Source organism: Pelodiscus sinensis, chromosome 20 (assembly GCF_049634645.1).
Source record: "Pelodiscus sinensis isolate JC-2024 chromosome 20, ASM4963464v1, whole genome shotgun sequence".
Taxonomy (NCBI): Eukaryota; Metazoa; Chordata; order Testudines; family Trionychidae; genus Pelodiscus; species Pelodiscus sinensis.
Window position 1 is genome coordinate 140,399 of NC_134730.1, and position 17,524 is coordinate 157,922.

General features: G+C 46.8%; 1 protein-coding gene across 1 annotated transcript in view; it reads right to left on the reverse strand.

Annotated features, from left to right (window-relative positions):
• Positions 1 to 2,646: 2,646 nt before the first annotated feature.
• LOC102454405 (myosin heavy chain, skeletal muscle, adult-like) overlaps positions 2,647 to 17,524 on the reverse strand; it is a 36,590-nt gene continuing 21,712 nt past the window's right edge. The window contains exons 22-40 of the mRNA XM_075903410.1: positions 16,736 to 16,991; positions 14,662 to 14,904; positions 12,445 to 12,621; positions 12,213 to 12,358; positions 12,023 to 12,113; positions 11,111 to 11,500; positions 10,665 to 10,791; positions 10,180 to 10,298; positions 9,663 to 9,859; positions 9,025 to 9,208; positions 8,773 to 8,938; positions 8,498 to 8,622; positions 7,944 to 8,252; positions 7,639 to 7,842; positions 6,907 to 7,032; positions 6,643 to 6,813; positions 6,455 to 6,559; positions 6,218 to 6,313; positions 2,647 to 2,936 (exon numbers count right to left, since the gene is read on the reverse strand). Coding sequence (XP_075759525.1) covers positions 2,784 to 2,936; positions 6,218 to 6,313; positions 6,455 to 6,559; positions 6,643 to 6,813; positions 6,907 to 7,032; positions 7,639 to 7,842; positions 7,944 to 8,252; positions 8,498 to 8,622; positions 8,773 to 8,938; positions 9,025 to 9,208; positions 9,663 to 9,859; positions 10,180 to 10,298; positions 10,665 to 10,791; positions 11,111 to 11,500; positions 12,023 to 12,113; positions 12,213 to 12,358; positions 12,445 to 12,621; positions 14,662 to 14,904; positions 16,736 to 16,991 — 3,385 coding nt within the window. The 3' untranslated portion in view covers positions 2,647 to 2,783. The remainder of the gene's footprint in view (positions 2,937 to 6,217; positions 6,314 to 6,454; positions 6,560 to 6,642; positions 6,814 to 6,906; positions 7,033 to 7,638; positions 7,843 to 7,943; positions 8,253 to 8,497; positions 8,623 to 8,772; positions 8,939 to 9,024; positions 9,209 to 9,662; positions 9,860 to 10,179; positions 10,299 to 10,664; positions 10,792 to 11,110; positions 11,501 to 12,022; positions 12,114 to 12,212; positions 12,359 to 12,444; positions 12,622 to 14,661; positions 14,905 to 16,735; positions 16,992 to 17,524) is intronic.

The window sequence follows — 17,524 nt, forward strand, 5'->3', positions numbered from 1 at the left end:
TCCTGTCCTCTGACAAAGGCCAGTGCCTGGTGGTCCTGAGGGAATGAACGGTACAGATAATCATTAAGTGATCCATCCCCAATCATCTGATAACCAGAGAGTAGGGACACCATCCCTGTTCATCTTGGCTAAGAGCCATTGATGGATCTGTCCTCCATGAATTTATCTAGTTGTGTTTTGAACCCTCTTATAGTCTTGGCTTTCACAACATCCTCGGGCAAAGTGTTCTGCAGATAGTCTGTGCATTATATGAGGAAATACTTCGACATGCTCCTCCACACCTGTCAACTGTCCCCCAGCCTTTAGTTTAAAACTGCTCTATGACCTTTTAAATGTAAAGTGCCAGCAATCTGGTTCCATTTTGGTTTAAGTGGAGCCTGTCCTTCCTGTACAGGTTCCCTTGTCTCATCCACACACTGAAACCTGTCTAACTGGCCCTGCATGTAGAACTGGAAACATCATACGTGTACCATGATCACTGCCTCCTTCGCATCAGTTTATCTAATTGTCTCGAGAGATCTGCAACATTCGCACCAGGCATGTATGTCACCATGTGGTTCTCCCAGTCATCACAAACCCAGTTATCTATCTTTCTAATGATCAAATCCCCCATAACTATTACCCGTCTCTTCCTAATAAGTGGAATCCCTCTCCCAGAGAGGTATCCTCCATGCGAGAGGATACCTCATCATCTGGAAGGAGGGTCCCAACTATCAAATCATTTCCTTCAGCTCTAGTTGGATATTTTCCTTTCCTGAGACTTTCATCCTCCTCAACAGCACAGAGGCTGCTAGACCATAGGTGGGACCATTCTACTGTTTCCTGAAATCTCATCTACGTACCTCTCTGTCTCCCCAGTTCAGCCACTCTGGTCTTCAACGCCCATACACAGTCTCAGAGGGCCAAGAGCTCCTTGATGCACATGTATATCAGTAATCGTACATGCTACGTTGGGTACAATAAACTGGATGGCCCCCGTTCTACTGCTGGACTTCTGCCTGCATTGTCTTTTTACTCCTGCAATTCATTCTTTTCTTGATGTTTTGTTTTTCTCAAGGGCTGTTTTTGGCCTTAAGTATAAAAAAGACTAAAGAACATTAATAGAATCATAAATTTAATAATAACTTTAAGTTAATCTGGCCCTTCTCCCTCCCCGCTGAATCACGCACATTTCCCTTCTAAACACCCTCCCATAATTCCCCTGATTGTTAGCTCCTCTGGTTGCTTACGAGTGGGGTTTCTAAAGGCCTGAGTAGCCCCCACCACTTACGGATTGATGGGTGCTAAAGAGTTCAGGGATCAATGCATCATTAAACAGCTTTTAGCCTTGCCGTGCAAGACTCTAGGATCAGCACACAGTCCCCAAAGCAAATAGGCCCCAGGTATCTTTCAGTCAAGCAGCAAGCAAACACACACACTACAGACAACAAACTTACCCAAGGATCATTTAATTGCTCCTCTTTTACCCCGAGAACTCCCTCGCCTAACTTTGGCTAGCGCTACCAAAAGTAAACACTCCTCTGTGCACACAAGTCCTTCCTGTAGAGAGGCTGAGAGAAAGAACAAACAACCTGTGACAAGAGTTAATTCCGCCATCTAATACGTGACTGGGAAGTACTCAAATACCATGATGAGGAGGAGGATATAAGAACCCGTATGTAACAGAACAGGGCTTAGGCTGAAGTTTTAACATTGACGTGGAATTTCTTACTCTTGAGCACTCACTTTCTAAATTATTGTGTCACATTGAACACTTCCCCCTCCCCCCCGAATAATGTAATCTACTATATATTTGAGAGAGTTTGGGCATCTGTCTGTCCATGTCTGCTCCTCCTAAATGGTAAAAGCGAGGACCACCAAATTGGGTATGCCGCTTCCTCTTATCATAACTTGAAGCCAGGCCAAAGTCTGATTATTCTAGGACACTGGGATGTGCCTGGTATGGGTTTGTTTCCCATCAAACAGAAAGGGAGGGATGTGATAGCAGGGACAGTTATGCTCCAGAATGACCATAGGGGTGGGGGGGGGGGAGAAGCAAGTGCCCCAGCCCTGGGGAGCAATCACAGCCAGCCAGCATGGCCTCTGCTGCCCCAGGATGGCCCTAGGGAGTGCCAGTGGCTGGGCTGTGTATCCCTCACTGCCCTAGGCTGGTCCCTGGGAGTAGCTGACAGGTGGGCTACATGGTCCCCGCCCCGCCAGGTCAGCAGATGGGCTGCCCAGCCCCTGCTGCCCCGGCCCCAGGGTGTAGCCATTGGCCATTCCCAACCCTGTGTCCTGAGCCCTCTCCCTCCTAACCCCTGTCCTGACTCCTACACCCCCACTCTTTGCCCTGAGTCCCTCCTCACCCCCTCACCCCCACCAACCCTGACTCCAATAACCCCTTCTTCCCCAGCCTCCTACCCTGGGCCACCCGCATCTCCAAGCCCCAGCCCTGACTTTGCACCTCCCCACATGCCAAGTCCCTTGCCCTGAAGGACCTGAGCAATGTTGGGTAAATCTTCCAGTAATGTATAAGGGAGAAATATGATATTATCGTCTAATTTAAGACTATATTGTAATGGAAGCATGCAAGGGACAAGAGTTAATATTGTCACACAAACCTTAATAAGACCCCAGAGGTAATCTGCAAAAAAAAAAAGCCACTAGTTCTTTGTATGCAAAGGTCTCTATAATCTTTATTTGCTAGACACCGGGGACAGAACAAACACTAAATACAAAGCAGAGTGACAGAGCGTTTCACATTTTGTGCATCTCTTCAGTCACTTTGCAGCACGGTGAAATCCTCACTCTTCTCCTTCAATCTTCCTGTGAATCTCGCGGCTCTTCACCCGGAGTTTGTTGACCTGGGACTCCGCAATGTCAGCTCGCTCCTCAGCCTCTTCCAGCTCATGCTGGATCTTGCGGAACTTGGTGAGGTTGACGTTGGACAGTTCCTCCTGAGGAAGGAGAGAGAGTTGTGAAAACCCAAGTGCTGACCCTTCCCAGCCTAGTTTTACCTTCTTCCTGTCCTGCTCCTGCCTTAGGTCCTGTAGCAGATCCACTCTGGAAGCAGGACTGCAAGAGAGCCAGTCTCCTGCTGGCAGCTGGTCGGAAGGAGCCTGCCTGATTGGCTACACACCCTGACTGGCTGGAGGGCTCCACTGATCAGTTGCTAAGCCCAGTAGCAGCAGTTCAAGAGTTGCTCCTAGCAGTCAGTTATGTCTGTGATCCCTCCTGTTCATTCCCAGCTTTGCTCATGCCTTGCTACGCTCCCAGTCGTCTGGTCCTGACTCTGGGCTCTGATTCCTGACTCTCAAATGATAGTCTACCACCATACCTGACTCTTGCTCTGACCACTAGGGACAACTGTCTCCATCACTGACAGCTGCAGCCGCCCAGCACATAACAATACAGGAGAGCAGATACACCCTGAAGCCAACATTGCTCCGAGTGAGCCAGTGGGATCCCCACAACTGGCAGGTCCAGGCTGACATCCTGTAGGCTTGGAATGCAGTCTTGCAAGTTCTGGCTGGGCCTCCTTCAGCTCTGACCCCCCCCCCCCCCCACCCCCATGGCTCAGGAAGCGAGGATCCAAAGGCAATGCCCACAGCACCCCCATGGTTCCAGTGATACCTGTTAAATATCAACACAGGGCTGAGGTGTTTGACAAACGAAAGCCAGTGCCCTAGCTCCTCACCGCTATAACTGCCCCATCAGTCTCCAGCTGGGAACAAAGGTTCCTCGCAGGTGCATTTACTTCCTCTCCTAACCCAAACTGTAGACACTCTTCAGCCATCTCAAGAAGCCTGCAGCAGGGACTCATTTGCCTAGCTACATCCCTGGCGGAGGCTCTGGTTTAATTTTTGACAAAGAAAGAGTGTTTCTTCCAGCCTTGTGTGGACTGTCATAGAGACTGATCTATAATAAGGCTGCCTGATTGGCTGGAAGTTTCAGGAGACTGGTTCTTAAACCCAGCAGCAATTCAACAACTGCTCAGCACATGTACCCACAGCTGTGGCAGAGCCGGTTCCTGCCTTGTTCCCAGCCTAGTTTTGCCTTGTTCCTGTCCTGCTCCTGCCTTAGCTCCAACCCTCTTCCTGCCTTACCTCACTCCAGGTAAGCCAGTTCTGCCGTAAGCTCTGATTGCTGCCCCCTGACTTAGGCCATGACCGTGGCCTCTACCTGCAGCTGTGACCCTGGGCTCCAATTCCTGGCTGCCAAGTGGGCTATCTAGCCACTAAGTCTAACTAGATGGGACTGTGCTAGTCCTTCTCACTGACTCCCTTCTTCTGCCTTTGGGATAGAACTGCTTCATGCGAACAAGGCCCAGGCCCTGTCACCCACTTAGCATTTCTTACCTGGACCAAGTTTGCACTTTCCCCCGCTCACCACTTTCTAATTTAGAGAAGCCCTTAAACACGAGGTGAAATGATTTTAATGTAGAATGATGCTGCACATGCAGCTGTTGCCAGACATGTATTCACTGAGGGACAAGACGGTCACAAAGGCTGGAAGAGAAGCGCCATCCATTCTAGCTGGTGAGGTTAGGTCTGCAGTTTGTATGCTTAGGATTCAGGACAGGACTATGAACAAATTACCTTCCATTCCATACCAACTTTGAACACAAGTTCACCCAACCCCAGGAGACACAGCCTTGATGACACACTATTCCAGTGAGCAAGATGGGGAGTTAGCCCCATTAATCAGCCATTGGAACCATTATGCAATATTCAAGAATCCAGATTGCCCTGAAGAGAATCAGAACACGAGGAGCAGTTTCCAGAGAGAAGCAGGAACGTCTATCCTGTTAGAGCTGGTCCAAGCTACAGGCTTACCAGGCGACCGCCTAGGGCGCCCCATTGTAGGGGGTGCCGCACGGCGCTGCTGGACTGGGCGGTGGTGGGGCCGCGCATGTGCCGGTGCCCTGGGGGAGGGGCCGTGCATCACGCTCCCAGGGCCCAGGGCGCATGAATGGCTTGGGACGACCCTGCATCCTGTCAAACCCTATTCCTCCCTAACAGCCTGATCCAAAGTCTAATGAAGTTAACCAGAGCTTTTCCATTAAGTCCTGTGATGTTGGGATCTGGTCCTCACGGAGGAAGCACTTTCCTCCTTCCCACTTTCCCTCTTCCCTCTCCTCGCCAGGCAGCACAGACTCATCAGGCATTTCTTATCTCTTTCCTTCATGCCCAGCCAGGCAGCTACGCTCTCAGACCCTCCCTATTTGCAGCAAGCCCACTGACAGGGGGAGCAAAGAGGGCAACCACCCCAGGTCCTGGCAATTCAGAGGTGGAGCCTCAGGCCCTTTAAATTGCTGCTGGAGGCCCGTGTGGCACAGTGAAGAGCCCTGGGCATGTCTGGGCAGTGCTAAGGACCAGATCCCCCCATTCTTCTTAACCTTCTTGTCCTGCTGTCCCTGAGGTGAAGGCAGTGATTTGGAGGAGTGGGTGAGTAATGAAAATTTCACAATCTCCCTCTTGCAAATTGTCCCATTGAGGGGCCTGCGTCAGGCAACACAAAGTGCACGTTCACAAAGAGGCAAGGCCTCATCAGGCCATGCTTGCAGCTGACTCAGACGTGCATGAGTCTATTAAATTGTCTATGTAATGTACTATGAACCTAAACATTGACAAATTGTGCTTGTCAAATATAATTACATACACTGTTCTTTTATGATTTTGTATTGTTTCTTTGCTTACTCTATCAGTAATTTGTCCCTGAGGGTATGTCTACACTACCCTCCTAATTCGAACTAGGAGGGTAATGTAGGCATACCGCACTTGCAAATGAAGCCCGGGATTTGAATTTCCTATTCAATTTCCTATTTCCTAGGATTCCTATTCCGAACTACCAGTACACCTCATTCCACATACCGGTAGTTCGGAATAGGAATCCTAGTTCGAACTACCTAGTTCGAGCCCCGTGTAGCCGCGCTGCACGGGGTTCGAACCAGCGGGGTTTTAAAAATGGCGGCTCCCCGCTTATGCAAATGAAGCCCGGGAAATTCAAATCCCGGGCTTCATTTGCAAGTGCGGTATGCCTACATTACCCCGCTAGTTCGAACTGGGGGTAGTGTAGACATACCCTTAAATATCAGCATCAATTTGCAAGGTTATGTTAATCCTTACATGTTATTCTGCTGAACAAACGCAGCTTCATAATTTCTAATATCCAGCTAGTTACTACAATTCCCAACTCACTAGAATACATTATCATGTCTCCTCCAAATGGTACTTACAGACTCCTCAGCTTGTCTCTTGTAAGCTTTCACTTTCAGTTGTAGTTTATCGACCAGATCCTGCAGCCTGAGAATATTCTTCCGGTCTTCCTCAGACTAAAAGAGTTAATAAAGTAGGACAGAGGTAAGTTCATTTGCTTATCACATAACGTAAAAAATCTTCTTTCCACGTTCACAGGAACACAATTGGTGTTCCCTGAAGAAGGATGTAACAGCACAGGGGACCTCCCTCTTTACCTGGTAGGTCAGTTCCTTTACTCTTCTCTCATACTTGCGAACCCCCTTAATAGCATCAGCGCTGCGTTTCTGCTCATTGTCAACCTCACCTTCCAGCTCACGCACCTGAAACGAGAAATGCATTGTTGTGTTTCACTGGGACCGACATAGGAAATGCTTCCACATACACAAATATGAGGAACACGCACTCTGGCCTCCAGTTTCTGGATTTGCTTCTTGCCACCCTTCAGTGCCAGCTGCTCTGCCTCATCCAGCCGGAGCTGCAGGTCCTTCACCGTCTGGTCCAGGTTCTTCTTCATCCTCTCCAGGTGGGCGCTGGTGTCCTGCTCCTTCTTCAGCTCCTCCGCCATCATGGCTGCCTAGTGAGCAAAGAGAGGAAACTAATTCAGAAAACCAACTCTGCTGGGTGAAAACACGGCCATGCTCTCCACTGAAAGGTGCCTTCAACTCACATCAGTGATTGCTTTCTTGGCCTTCTCATCTGCATTGCGTGCCTCCTGGATTGTCTCCTCCATTTCACTCTGGAGCTGGGAAATGTCAGTTTCCAGCTTCTTCTTTGTGTTGATCAGACTGGTGTTCTGTTTAACAACAATAGAGAAGATGTTTTTCCCATTCGCCCCAAATATCGACTCTAGGACATAGACGCAATATTTGTATTTACTGTACAGATTATGGTGAACATTTTTCCACAGCAGAATTCTCTTCCAAACACCTCGTCCCTGCCGAACATGGACAGCTAGTCAGAGATGTGCTGTGAATATTTGAAGGGCTCTCACAATCCTGACCCCCAGCCTGGGACAAGCCCTATGCACCAATTATTGTAATGTGGCCCATTACAAAACAGAATAATCTCTGGTTCAAAACACTTCCTCAGCCCCAGGGACTGACAGAAATGACTTAAAAGTATCCAATGATGGAAACTGTATGAGAGACATGAAAGCCAATCCCAGAGCCTCTGAGACACTTGCCCACCCCATCTCCTCACTGCAATTAGAACCCTTCTCACCCCCATGTCGCCTGCAGCAGAACAACATGTGGAAAGTCACGGGTGGCCTAGGGGCGTTAGCATAAAGGCCATTTCAGACACAAACCTCTCCAAGCACCCCCCAGCTGTACTCTGTGGAATGGACCCAGCAGTCTCCGGCTGTAGTGTTTGTAGGGTTCTTTTCACACTAGACCCTGACCTGGGTGTGCAGGAGCTGCACTCGTTCACTTGCATCCAGAAGCTCCTGTTCAGCCACTTTCCTGGCCCTCTCCGTCTGCTCCAGAGCCGCCCTCAGCTCCTCAATTTCAGCCTGCATCAGGTTAGCTCTGCGCTCCACCATGGCTACCTGCTCCTTCAGGTCCTCTTGGCTTCGGAGAGCGTCATCCAGGTGTATCTGGGTATCCTGTGAAAGCAGCAAGAGCAGTGACCTATGGGTTGCAAAGCCCCAGAAAAGCAGAGAAGCTCAGCTGAGCTATCGCACCAGGTGTGTTTGGCTGACTGTACCTTGAGCACGCCTTGTGTGTTTCGCAGATTTTTCTGCACCTCTGCAGCTATGCGATTGGCATGGCTCAGCTGGATCTCCATTTCATTCAGGTCCCCCTCCATCTTCTTCTTCAGCCTCATGGCTTCATTTCGGCTCCGGATCTCTGCGTCCAGGGTGCTCTGCATGGACTCCACTACTCTGATGTGGTTTCTCTTCAGCTGCTCAATTTCCTCATCTTTCTCTGCAATCTTCCTGTCCACTTCAGACTTCACCTGGTTCAGCTCAAGCTGGATGCGGAGGATTTTGCCCTCTTCATGTTCAAGTGAAGCCTTAACCAGAGCAAGCGAAGGGTCAGCAAAGGGAGAAAATGGTATTTGCCTGCCAAATAGTGTTAAATGCTACCCAAGCCTGGAGCGTAGTGCTCTGTACAGCATGGACACCGAGTCCAGAGCCTCCAGCACAGCATGTGCTGTGCCCCTGTCCCTGTCAGGTATCCCACCACGTTCACAACAGCACACAGCTCCAAGCCTTTTGGATTCTCTCTTTGCAAGGCAGTGACTAATGGTGCGTGTACCTCAGCTTCCTCCAGAGCGGACTGGATTTCCGATTTCTCTTGCTCAATCTGCTTTTTCACTTTCTCCAGCTCATGGAGGGCCTTTCCCCCCTCTGCAATCTGCTCCGTGAGGTCAGAAATCTCCTCTGTTGGTTACAGACAAATAACTAGTCAAACAAAGGGCCAAGGGGAACGGCTCCTGAGCAATGCCCCCCCCACCCCCCAGACAGATTCAGGTTGCTGTGCTGCCCAACTTTCCAGACGCCCCGTGTTAGGAGACGAGATCAGGGACTTACGCTGCAGGTTCTTGTTCTCCCGCTTGAGAGTTTCAAGGTGATCCAAGGTTTCCTCATAAGCATTCTTCATCTTAAACAGCTCTGTGCTGAGAGCGCGGGACTCCTTCTGGGAAGCTTCCAGTTCAGCCTGCGTTTCCTCATATTTCTGCTTCCATTCTGACAGAACCTGGAGAACAAGAAGACCTTAATCTAAGCAACGGAGATATGAGAGGCTGCGCCATCCAACACCCCCAAAGGCAGAGCTCCAAATACCTTGTCGAAATTCTTCTGCTTCTTGTCTAGAGCCGCGCAGGCAGCATTAGATCTTTCCACATCAATCATCAGGTCCTCCACTTCGTTCTGCAGCCTCTGCTTCGTCTTTTCCAGGGAAGCACATTTGGAATTGACAGCTTCCACGTGTTCCTCAGCATCCTGCAGTCGCTGGGCAAGCTTCTTCCTGGGAGATTGTCAATACAGCCCCCAGTTAGCGAGCAGTATGGGAAGCAAAGTGTGTGCAGCTGCTCAGGGATGTGAGACAGCACAAGTCACCTCTGCCGGGCTGTGAGCCCTGTGCGATACCCCATCTAGGCCCTTCCGCAGTCACTTTTATCCAATTCATATGCAGAACTTTTTCTCTGATAATTCCTCTGCCCTCAGCACACATGCACACATGCGCGCGCGCACACACACACACACACACACACACACACACACACACTATCAACAGAGTTATCAGGCTCTCTGCCTCTGTATACCCAAAGTGCCTAGTTGCCAATTTCCAACCCATGCCACTAAATGCATATAGTGGGACTCCTCTAGTCACCCCTCCAAAATCCACATTCTTGGCCTCTTCTTTTCCTATCCTGGTGTATCACTGACATCTTCAAGTCTTCCCCCACCCCAGCACCTACTTGGCCTCTTCCAGTTCCTCTGTGCGCTGAATGGCGTCCGTCTCGTATTTGGTTCTCCACTGGGCCACTTCACTGTTGGCCTTGGACAGGGTGCGTTGCAGCTCACCCTTGGCTTCCTGCTCCTCCTCATATTGCTCCCGGAGCAAGTCGCAGTCATGGCGAGCAGACTGCAAGGCGTGGGCCAACGCGTTCTTAGCCTGGAGAAACAACAGGAGCATCACAGTGGTGTATCTAAATGTCCTGGGAATCCTCCTGACAGTGAGCTCCATTGGACTGTGGAGTGTTATCCCAGGGAGGTGGTGCTAGGTGTGATGGATGGCCAATAGAAAGCTAGGGCTGAGTAAAACACTTAAAAATATACTGTAGGGAGCAATGCTGCATTGGATGGTGCAGCGTTAGGTGACCCAACAGGACCTTTCCCCTCTGTTCTCTATGCTGCAAGGGCTTATTTGAGGTTAATATCTTGCCCATAACAGGAATTCATATTCAGAGAAAACACTGTTGAAAACATCCTCACCTTTACTTCCTCCTCTAGTTGCCTCTTCAGTTCCTCAACCTGTTGGGTAAATGCCTGTTTGCCTCTGGAGAGCTGAGAAATCAAAGTATCTTTCTCTTCTACCTGGCGTGAAAATTCACCTGAGGAAGATTCCATACAGGTTATACCAATTAACAACTGACTGAACTTAATGCTGGAAAAACTTAAAAAACAACAAAAACAATCTTTAAGGTGCTTCTAGACAATTCATTGTTTTTTAAGTTTTTCCAGTTACAGACTAACTCGTCTCCCCCTCTGAAACTTTTGAACATAATACTGTCATATTTTACTTTAAAACATATTGATTGGGAAGAGGCTTTTAAGGATGATAATCTGATGTAATCAAAGTGCTATTAGCAGGCGTAAAGCAGCATTGTGGATCAGATGTACATAAAATGGCAATTTTCTGCTTTTCCCACATTCTTTGTGCACTCACAGTTGTACATCAAAAGACGCTATTGTCTTACCTGATTCTGTCTGCAAACGAGCTCTTTGAGCACTGAGGTCATTGATCATACGCTGATGCTCTTCTTCCTTTGTCTTAACCTCACTCAGCTGATCTTCCAAAGTGCGGCACATCTTCTCAAGGTTTGCCTGTAAGGTGTGAAATGGATAAAAAAGGGGGATAAACGTAATAGTTTTCCAGCATTCTCAGATCAGCAGGAGCTCTGTCGTGATAAACACACATGGGCTCAATTAGTGAGGAAATCTTACCCTTCATAAAACCAAATATTATGCAAATAGGTGACATTACAACAGCAATTACTACAGTTAATTTTCCTCTTTATTATCATCTGAGACTAACACTGGAAGGTGCAAATTTGAAGGTGCAGCCTGTTTACAGAAATAAACATAGAGGTAGACAGACACACACACACAAACACAGACAGACATACTATTTCTATGTCTGTACCTTGGCTTTGGAGACAGTCTCCAGGTTACTAGCAAGATCATCAATCTCCATCTTCAGTTCACTCTTCTCCTTCTCCAGCTTCTGCTTGACGCGCTGCAAGTTGTCGATTTGCTCCCCCAGCTCTGCTGTGCTGTCCGCGTGCTTCTTCCGGAAGGTGGCAGCCGTGGCTTCATGCTGCAGAGTGGCCTCTTCAAGGTCTCGGCGCATTTTCTGGAATTCTGCCTCCCGCCTCTTGTTCATCTCAATCTGAGCCGCTGTGGCCCCACCAGCTTCTTCCAGGCGCTCACTGATCTCCTCAAGTTCCCTGGCGAGATCCGACCGCTGCTTCTCTGCTTTCGCCCGGGAGGCACGTTCAGCCTCTATCTCCTCCTCCAGCTCCTCAATACGGGCCTAGGGAAGAGCAGGAAACAATAAGGCTGTGGCTTCACCATAGGGACTATACCAATAGGGCTGTTAACAGAATTATGGAGGCACAGCATTGTTGAAGAGATGCTGCCTACATTGATACAAGGGATTTCAGGTGGCAAAAGAACAATGCTTCCTTGAGAGAGGATAGATATGTCCAAGTCCACCGAGAGAATTTTGGGTCACAGGTATATTGTATTAATTGGGTTCACCTCTTTCCAATTTACTTTATTTACACACAGCTTAAAGATGTACTGGGGCCCTGGTACAATTGTCCCTCCTTTCTCCCTGCTCTCATCAGCACCTACATTGATGGGAGCTTTTTTCCACCAACACAGCTTCTCTGCACTGAGGGCTAGGTCAGCAGTGCTGTGTCAGTCCCAGACGTGGTTCTCTCAAACCCTTGACCAACATAGCTATATCACCCTAAGACCACAGTTAAGAAAGATCGCTTCCTTCTAATGGAACTTGTTCTGAAGGCCAGAAGAGAAAGAAATTATGACTTGCCTGCAATTCTTTGATCTTCTTCTGGAGCTGGATGCCTAGGACTTGCTCATCCTCAATTTTGCTTTGGAACTGACTTATTTCAAAGTCTTTCCTTTTCACACACACAAACAAAAACAGTTAGTGCCAGAACCAAATCCAAACATAATTGCATGGTGCCATGATGCTCCCGTCCCCTGCAATCCATACTTACTTCTTCAGTTTTTCCTCCAGCTGTTGTTTATCATTTTCTAAATCCATTGTGGATTCCTGGGCCAGCTTCAAATCTCCCTCAAGTTTCCTCTTGGCTCTTTCAAGGTCCATGCGGAGTTTCTTCTCTTGCTCCAGTGACCCTTCAAGCTAAATAGAAAAAGGCCATGAAATCTCTGCTAACGAGAGCCTAACTTCACACTGGTTGTATCCTCCCCACTTGTTGTTGTGCCTACATCGTCCACTTGCTGCTCCAGCTTGGTTTTCGCTTTGGTCAGTGTGTTCACTTTGTCCTCTTCTGCCTGCAGGTCGTCCAGGGTCTGCTGATGGGCCTCCTGGAGGGCTTTCTTCTCCTTGGTCAGTTTAGCGATGGTCTCATCCAGCACTGCCATCTCCTCAGTGAGGTTTTTCACCTTTTGAATTGAACAAAGGTAATTAAAAACAACAGATAAAAATGTTGTGAAATGACAGTCCCATTTAAAGTTTAGATTTATTGCACTTCATGTTTTTAACCAAGATTTTATAAAATCAAGCAACAGATGTTGGAGACATAGAAATGTCATAGAATAAGCAGAAAGAATGGTCATATCTAAATTACTGATACTTTTCTCTGGATGAACTCAGGAAAAGCATGGAGGAGATTTTCATGAAACTAGTCAGAACAGAACTCCCACAGCTGTTGGTCTAAGGCCTGGGTTTGTCCCATTGCCGTCTGAGGGAAGAGCTTTCCCGCCATATTCAGAAACCAAACAACAATGCCCAAGCTTTAATGCCCATACTTCAAAAGACGTCACTTCTCAATCTTTAGGCACTGAAATATATGTTCAGACTTTTAAAGGTACTCAGCATACAGCAATAACCTTTGTTCCTGTCGGACAGTTTAGTGTTATGAGGACATTAGAAATTTCTATTCCAATTGGTGTTCTGGGCAGTTTTCAAAACTGCTTACCATTGAAATATACATTGGAAAGGAACCCACTTAACTTCTGGCATATCATACTGCATGAGTGCTTTAACGTACTTACCATTACTTACTTGGACAGTAAATGACAAAGGTAAATAGATTATACTGCACTGATCTTTTTATTAAATGAATGCAAAATATAAACTAGTTTTGTAAAGGAAGAAAGTGTGTGTTTGTGTGTCTGTATATTCATACCTCACTCAAAAACATTAAAAGAAAAGTTTCAAAGTCAAGCACTCCAGGGTTAGGAAATTCCTGTGTAACATAGCCATTGTGATAGAGTTTAATTACATGATTAGATACTATTTTTTTTATCACAGGACCCCAGAGGACCCCTGCCTCATTGAGTACAGACAGTGGATGGTGCATTGTCTCCTTGCTCAGATAGTTCATAGACTCATAGACTTTAAGGTCAGAAGGGACCATTATGATCATCTAGTCTGACCCCCAGCACAGTGCAGGCCACAGAATCTCACCCACTCCCTCGTAGAATAATCCTCTCACCTATGTCTCAGATATTGAAGCCTTCAAATAGTTTGAAGACCACAAGATGCAGAGAATCCTCCAGCTGTGATCTGTACCCCATGCTACAGAGGAAGGTGAAAAAGCTCCAGGGCCTCTGCCAATCTACCCTGGAGGAAAATTCCTTCCCGACCCCAAATATGGCGATCAGCTAAACCCTGAGCATGTGGGCAAGACTCACCAGCCAGACACCCAGAAAGTTCTCTATAGTAACTCCTATCATCCCTCCATTGACCTATTTCCCACTGATAATGAATGGTCAATTAGTTATCAAGATCATATTAGCTCATCAAACCATCCCCTTCATAAAACCATCTAGTTTAATCTTGAAGCCAGATAGCTCTTTTGCCCCCACTACTTCCCTTGGAAGGCCGTTCCAGAACCTCACTCCTCTAATGGTTAGAAACCTTTGTCTAATCTCAAGTCTAAACTTCCTACTAGCCATCTTATATCCATTTGTTCGTGTCCACATTGATATTAAGCTTAAATAATTCCTCTCCCTCCCTGGTATTTATCCCTCTAATATATTTAAAGAGTGCAATCATGTCCCCCCCTTAGCCTTCTCTTGGTTAAGGTAAACAAGCCAAGCTCCTTGAGTCTCCTTTCATAAGACAGGTTTTCCATTCCTCGGATCATCCTAGTGGCCCTTCTTTGTACCTGTTCCAGTTTGAATTCATCCTTCTTAAACATTGGAAACCAGAACTGCACACAGTATTCCAAATGGGGTCTCACCAATGCCTTGTATAATGGCACTAACACCTCCTTATCCCTACTGGAAATACCTCGCCTAATACATCCCAAGACCGTATTAGCCTTTTTCAGTTCCAGTTCTTCCCTTATCAGCTCTTTGTCTGATCTGTCTTTCCCTTACCCACTTGTTCCTCATAACCACATACCCCATCCTATCGGCTGCCAGTGCCAGTCTCCCTCAAGACATGCATGCACACTTCTCTCTCATATCCTTCACCTTGTTTTCTGTGGCATGCTTTTCTTTCTCAACTTTGGCCAATGTTAACTCAAGATCGTCAATATCTTTCTTCAGCTCTGAACATTCATCCTCCAGTTTCCTCTTTTTGGCTGTCAGTTCAGCGTTCATCTCCTCCTCATCCTCCAGCCGTTCAGTCAGCTCCTTAATCTTAGCTTCAAGCTGGATCTTGGTTTTGATCAGTTGGTCACATCTTTCCTCTGCATCAGCCAAGCCTTCAGCTTCCTGTGGGAGAAATGCAGGTTTTCAGTGTGCTTGTTTGATGAGTTTTAGCTCTATCTTATATTACATTCTTATAGTTCATCTCAGCACAAAATATAATTGATTTGAACTGTCTGCTTCTTTTGAGAGGCCAGGACCATCAATGGCTATAAGCCAATATAGTCAGGGACACAGACCCATTTTCTGGGTGTCCTAGGCCTCTGGCTGCCAGATGCTGGGACTGGACAACAAAGGAACAGTCACGTCCAGCTCTGTTCACTCTTAGAGCATCTGGAACTGGCCACTGTCAGAAGACAAGGTACTGGGTGGATTAGATGGACCATAGAGCTGAGCTAGTGTGGTCGTTCTTATGTTCTTACATTCACAAAAAAACAGCAGCAAGATTAATTTATACTTGGTTTATTCATAGACAAAAAATAATGTAATAACTTCATATGAATGTGAATAATCTGTACCTAAGCTATTAAGCCCTAGATCCTGTAAGCAATTTTGGGCACATTCAACCTGCAATGTGTGTGTATTCCTCCTGCCTTCCCACTGCTTGTATGGTGGTTTATATTAAGCATGTAAGCAGGGTCAATCTAGATATGCGTATAAACACCTACTGTTGGTTGGCCTGTGATTTGCATTTGAATGGCCCGATTTTCAAAAATGCAAAGCAACGAACAACACCGATTTTTCTGAGTGTGTGGAGAGTAGGTTGAGAAGAAGAAGAAGAATGGTAGCTGTTTTGAATGCTGAGATCTTTCAAACATCTTGCTCTTTGTGTCAGGGTTCTTCTTTTAGGGTATGTCTAAACTACATGGCTCTGTCGACGGAGCCATGTAGATTTGTTGTTTTGGCAAAGTCAAATGAAGCCGCGATTTAAATGATTGTGGCTTCATTTAAATTTACATGGCTGCCGCGCTGAGCCGACAAACAGCTGATCAGCTGTTTGTCCGCTCAGCGCGCTAGTCTGGACGCTCCCCTGCCGACATCAAAGCCCTTTGTCGGCAGCCTCGTAAACCTCATCCCACGAGGAATAACAGGGCTGCCGACAAAGGGCTTTGATGTCGGCAGGGTAGCGTCCAGACTAGCGCGCTGAGCGGACAAACAGCTGATCAACTGTTTGTCGGCTCAGCGCAGCAGCCATGTAAATTTAAATGAAGCTGCGATCATTTAAATCGCGGCTTCATTTGACTTTGCCTATGTGTCTAATCTACATGCCTCTGACGACAGAGGCATGTAGTCTAGACACAGCCTTAGATAGATAAGATAGATGGATAGGTTGTGTGGAGGGAGGGAGGGAGGGAGGGAGGGAGGGAGGGAGATTAGATAGATAGATAGATAGATAGATAGATAGATAGATAGATAGATAGATAGATAGATAGATAGATAGATAGATAGATAGATAGATAGATAGATAGATAGATAGATAGATAGATAGATAGATAGATAGATAGATAGATAGATAGATAGATAGATAGATAGATAGATAGATAGATAGGCACAAAAGTTACACCATCCAAAACAAAAAGTGTTCTTGATGCAGACTAAGTAAATATAATGAGTTGGAAGTTAAGCTCCATCCCCAGATATAACACATCACATATTATTATGTATGTGTATACTCCAGCTATCTGGGCACATACATTTTTGTGTGTGTTCAAATGAAAATGCCTAAATTTAAAAATGTAACATTTAGTCCTGATATCTTAGGTTTGTTTTGCAATGTTTCTCTAGCACAAGGTAACCAACACTTTGTTTGAGCGTCTCGTATTGGGAAAGCGGCCTTTAGAAATTTCAGGCTTTGTTCCAAAGCACAATAAGGGTTGAATTCACTGGTAATACTCACAGTCTGCACTTGGAGCTGCAGGTCGTTTTTCTCCTGTAGCAGGCTCACCATCTTTTCCTCCAGTTCCTTCCTTTTGGCCTCAGACTTAGCAAGCTCTTCCTTGGTTTTCTCAAACTCCTCCTTCATGTTGGCCATCTCCTTCTCAGCTTCAGCACTCTTCAGCAAGGGCTTGATCTTGAAGTAGAGCTTCATCCAGGGCCAATGCTTGACATTCATGAATGAGCGAACGTTGTACTGGATACAGAAGACGGACTCTCTATAATGTAGTTAAAATACATATTAAGTCTTATGGAATTGGAAGGAACCATAGAATCATAGAATAATAGGACTGGAAGGGACCTCGAGAGGTCATCGAGTCCAGCCCCCTGCCCTCAAGGCAGGATCAAGCTCCGTCTACACCATCCCTGACAGATGTCTATCTAACCTGTTCTTAAATATCTCCAGAGAGGGAGATTCCACCACCTCCCTTGGCAATTTATTCCAATATTTGACCACCCTGACAGTTAGGAATTTTTTCCTAATGTCCAATCTAAACCTCCCCTGCTGCACTTTAAGCCCATTACTCCTTGTCCTGTCCTCAGAAACCAAGAGGAACAAATTTTCGCCTTCCTCCTTGTGACACCCTTTTAGATATTTGAAAACCGCTATCATGTCCCCCCTTAATCTTCTTTTTTCCAAACTAAACAAGCCCAGTTCATGAAGCCTGGCTTCATAGGTCATGTTCTCTAGACCTTTAATCATTCTTGTCGCTCTTCTCTGTACCCTTTCCAATTTCTCCACATCTTTCTT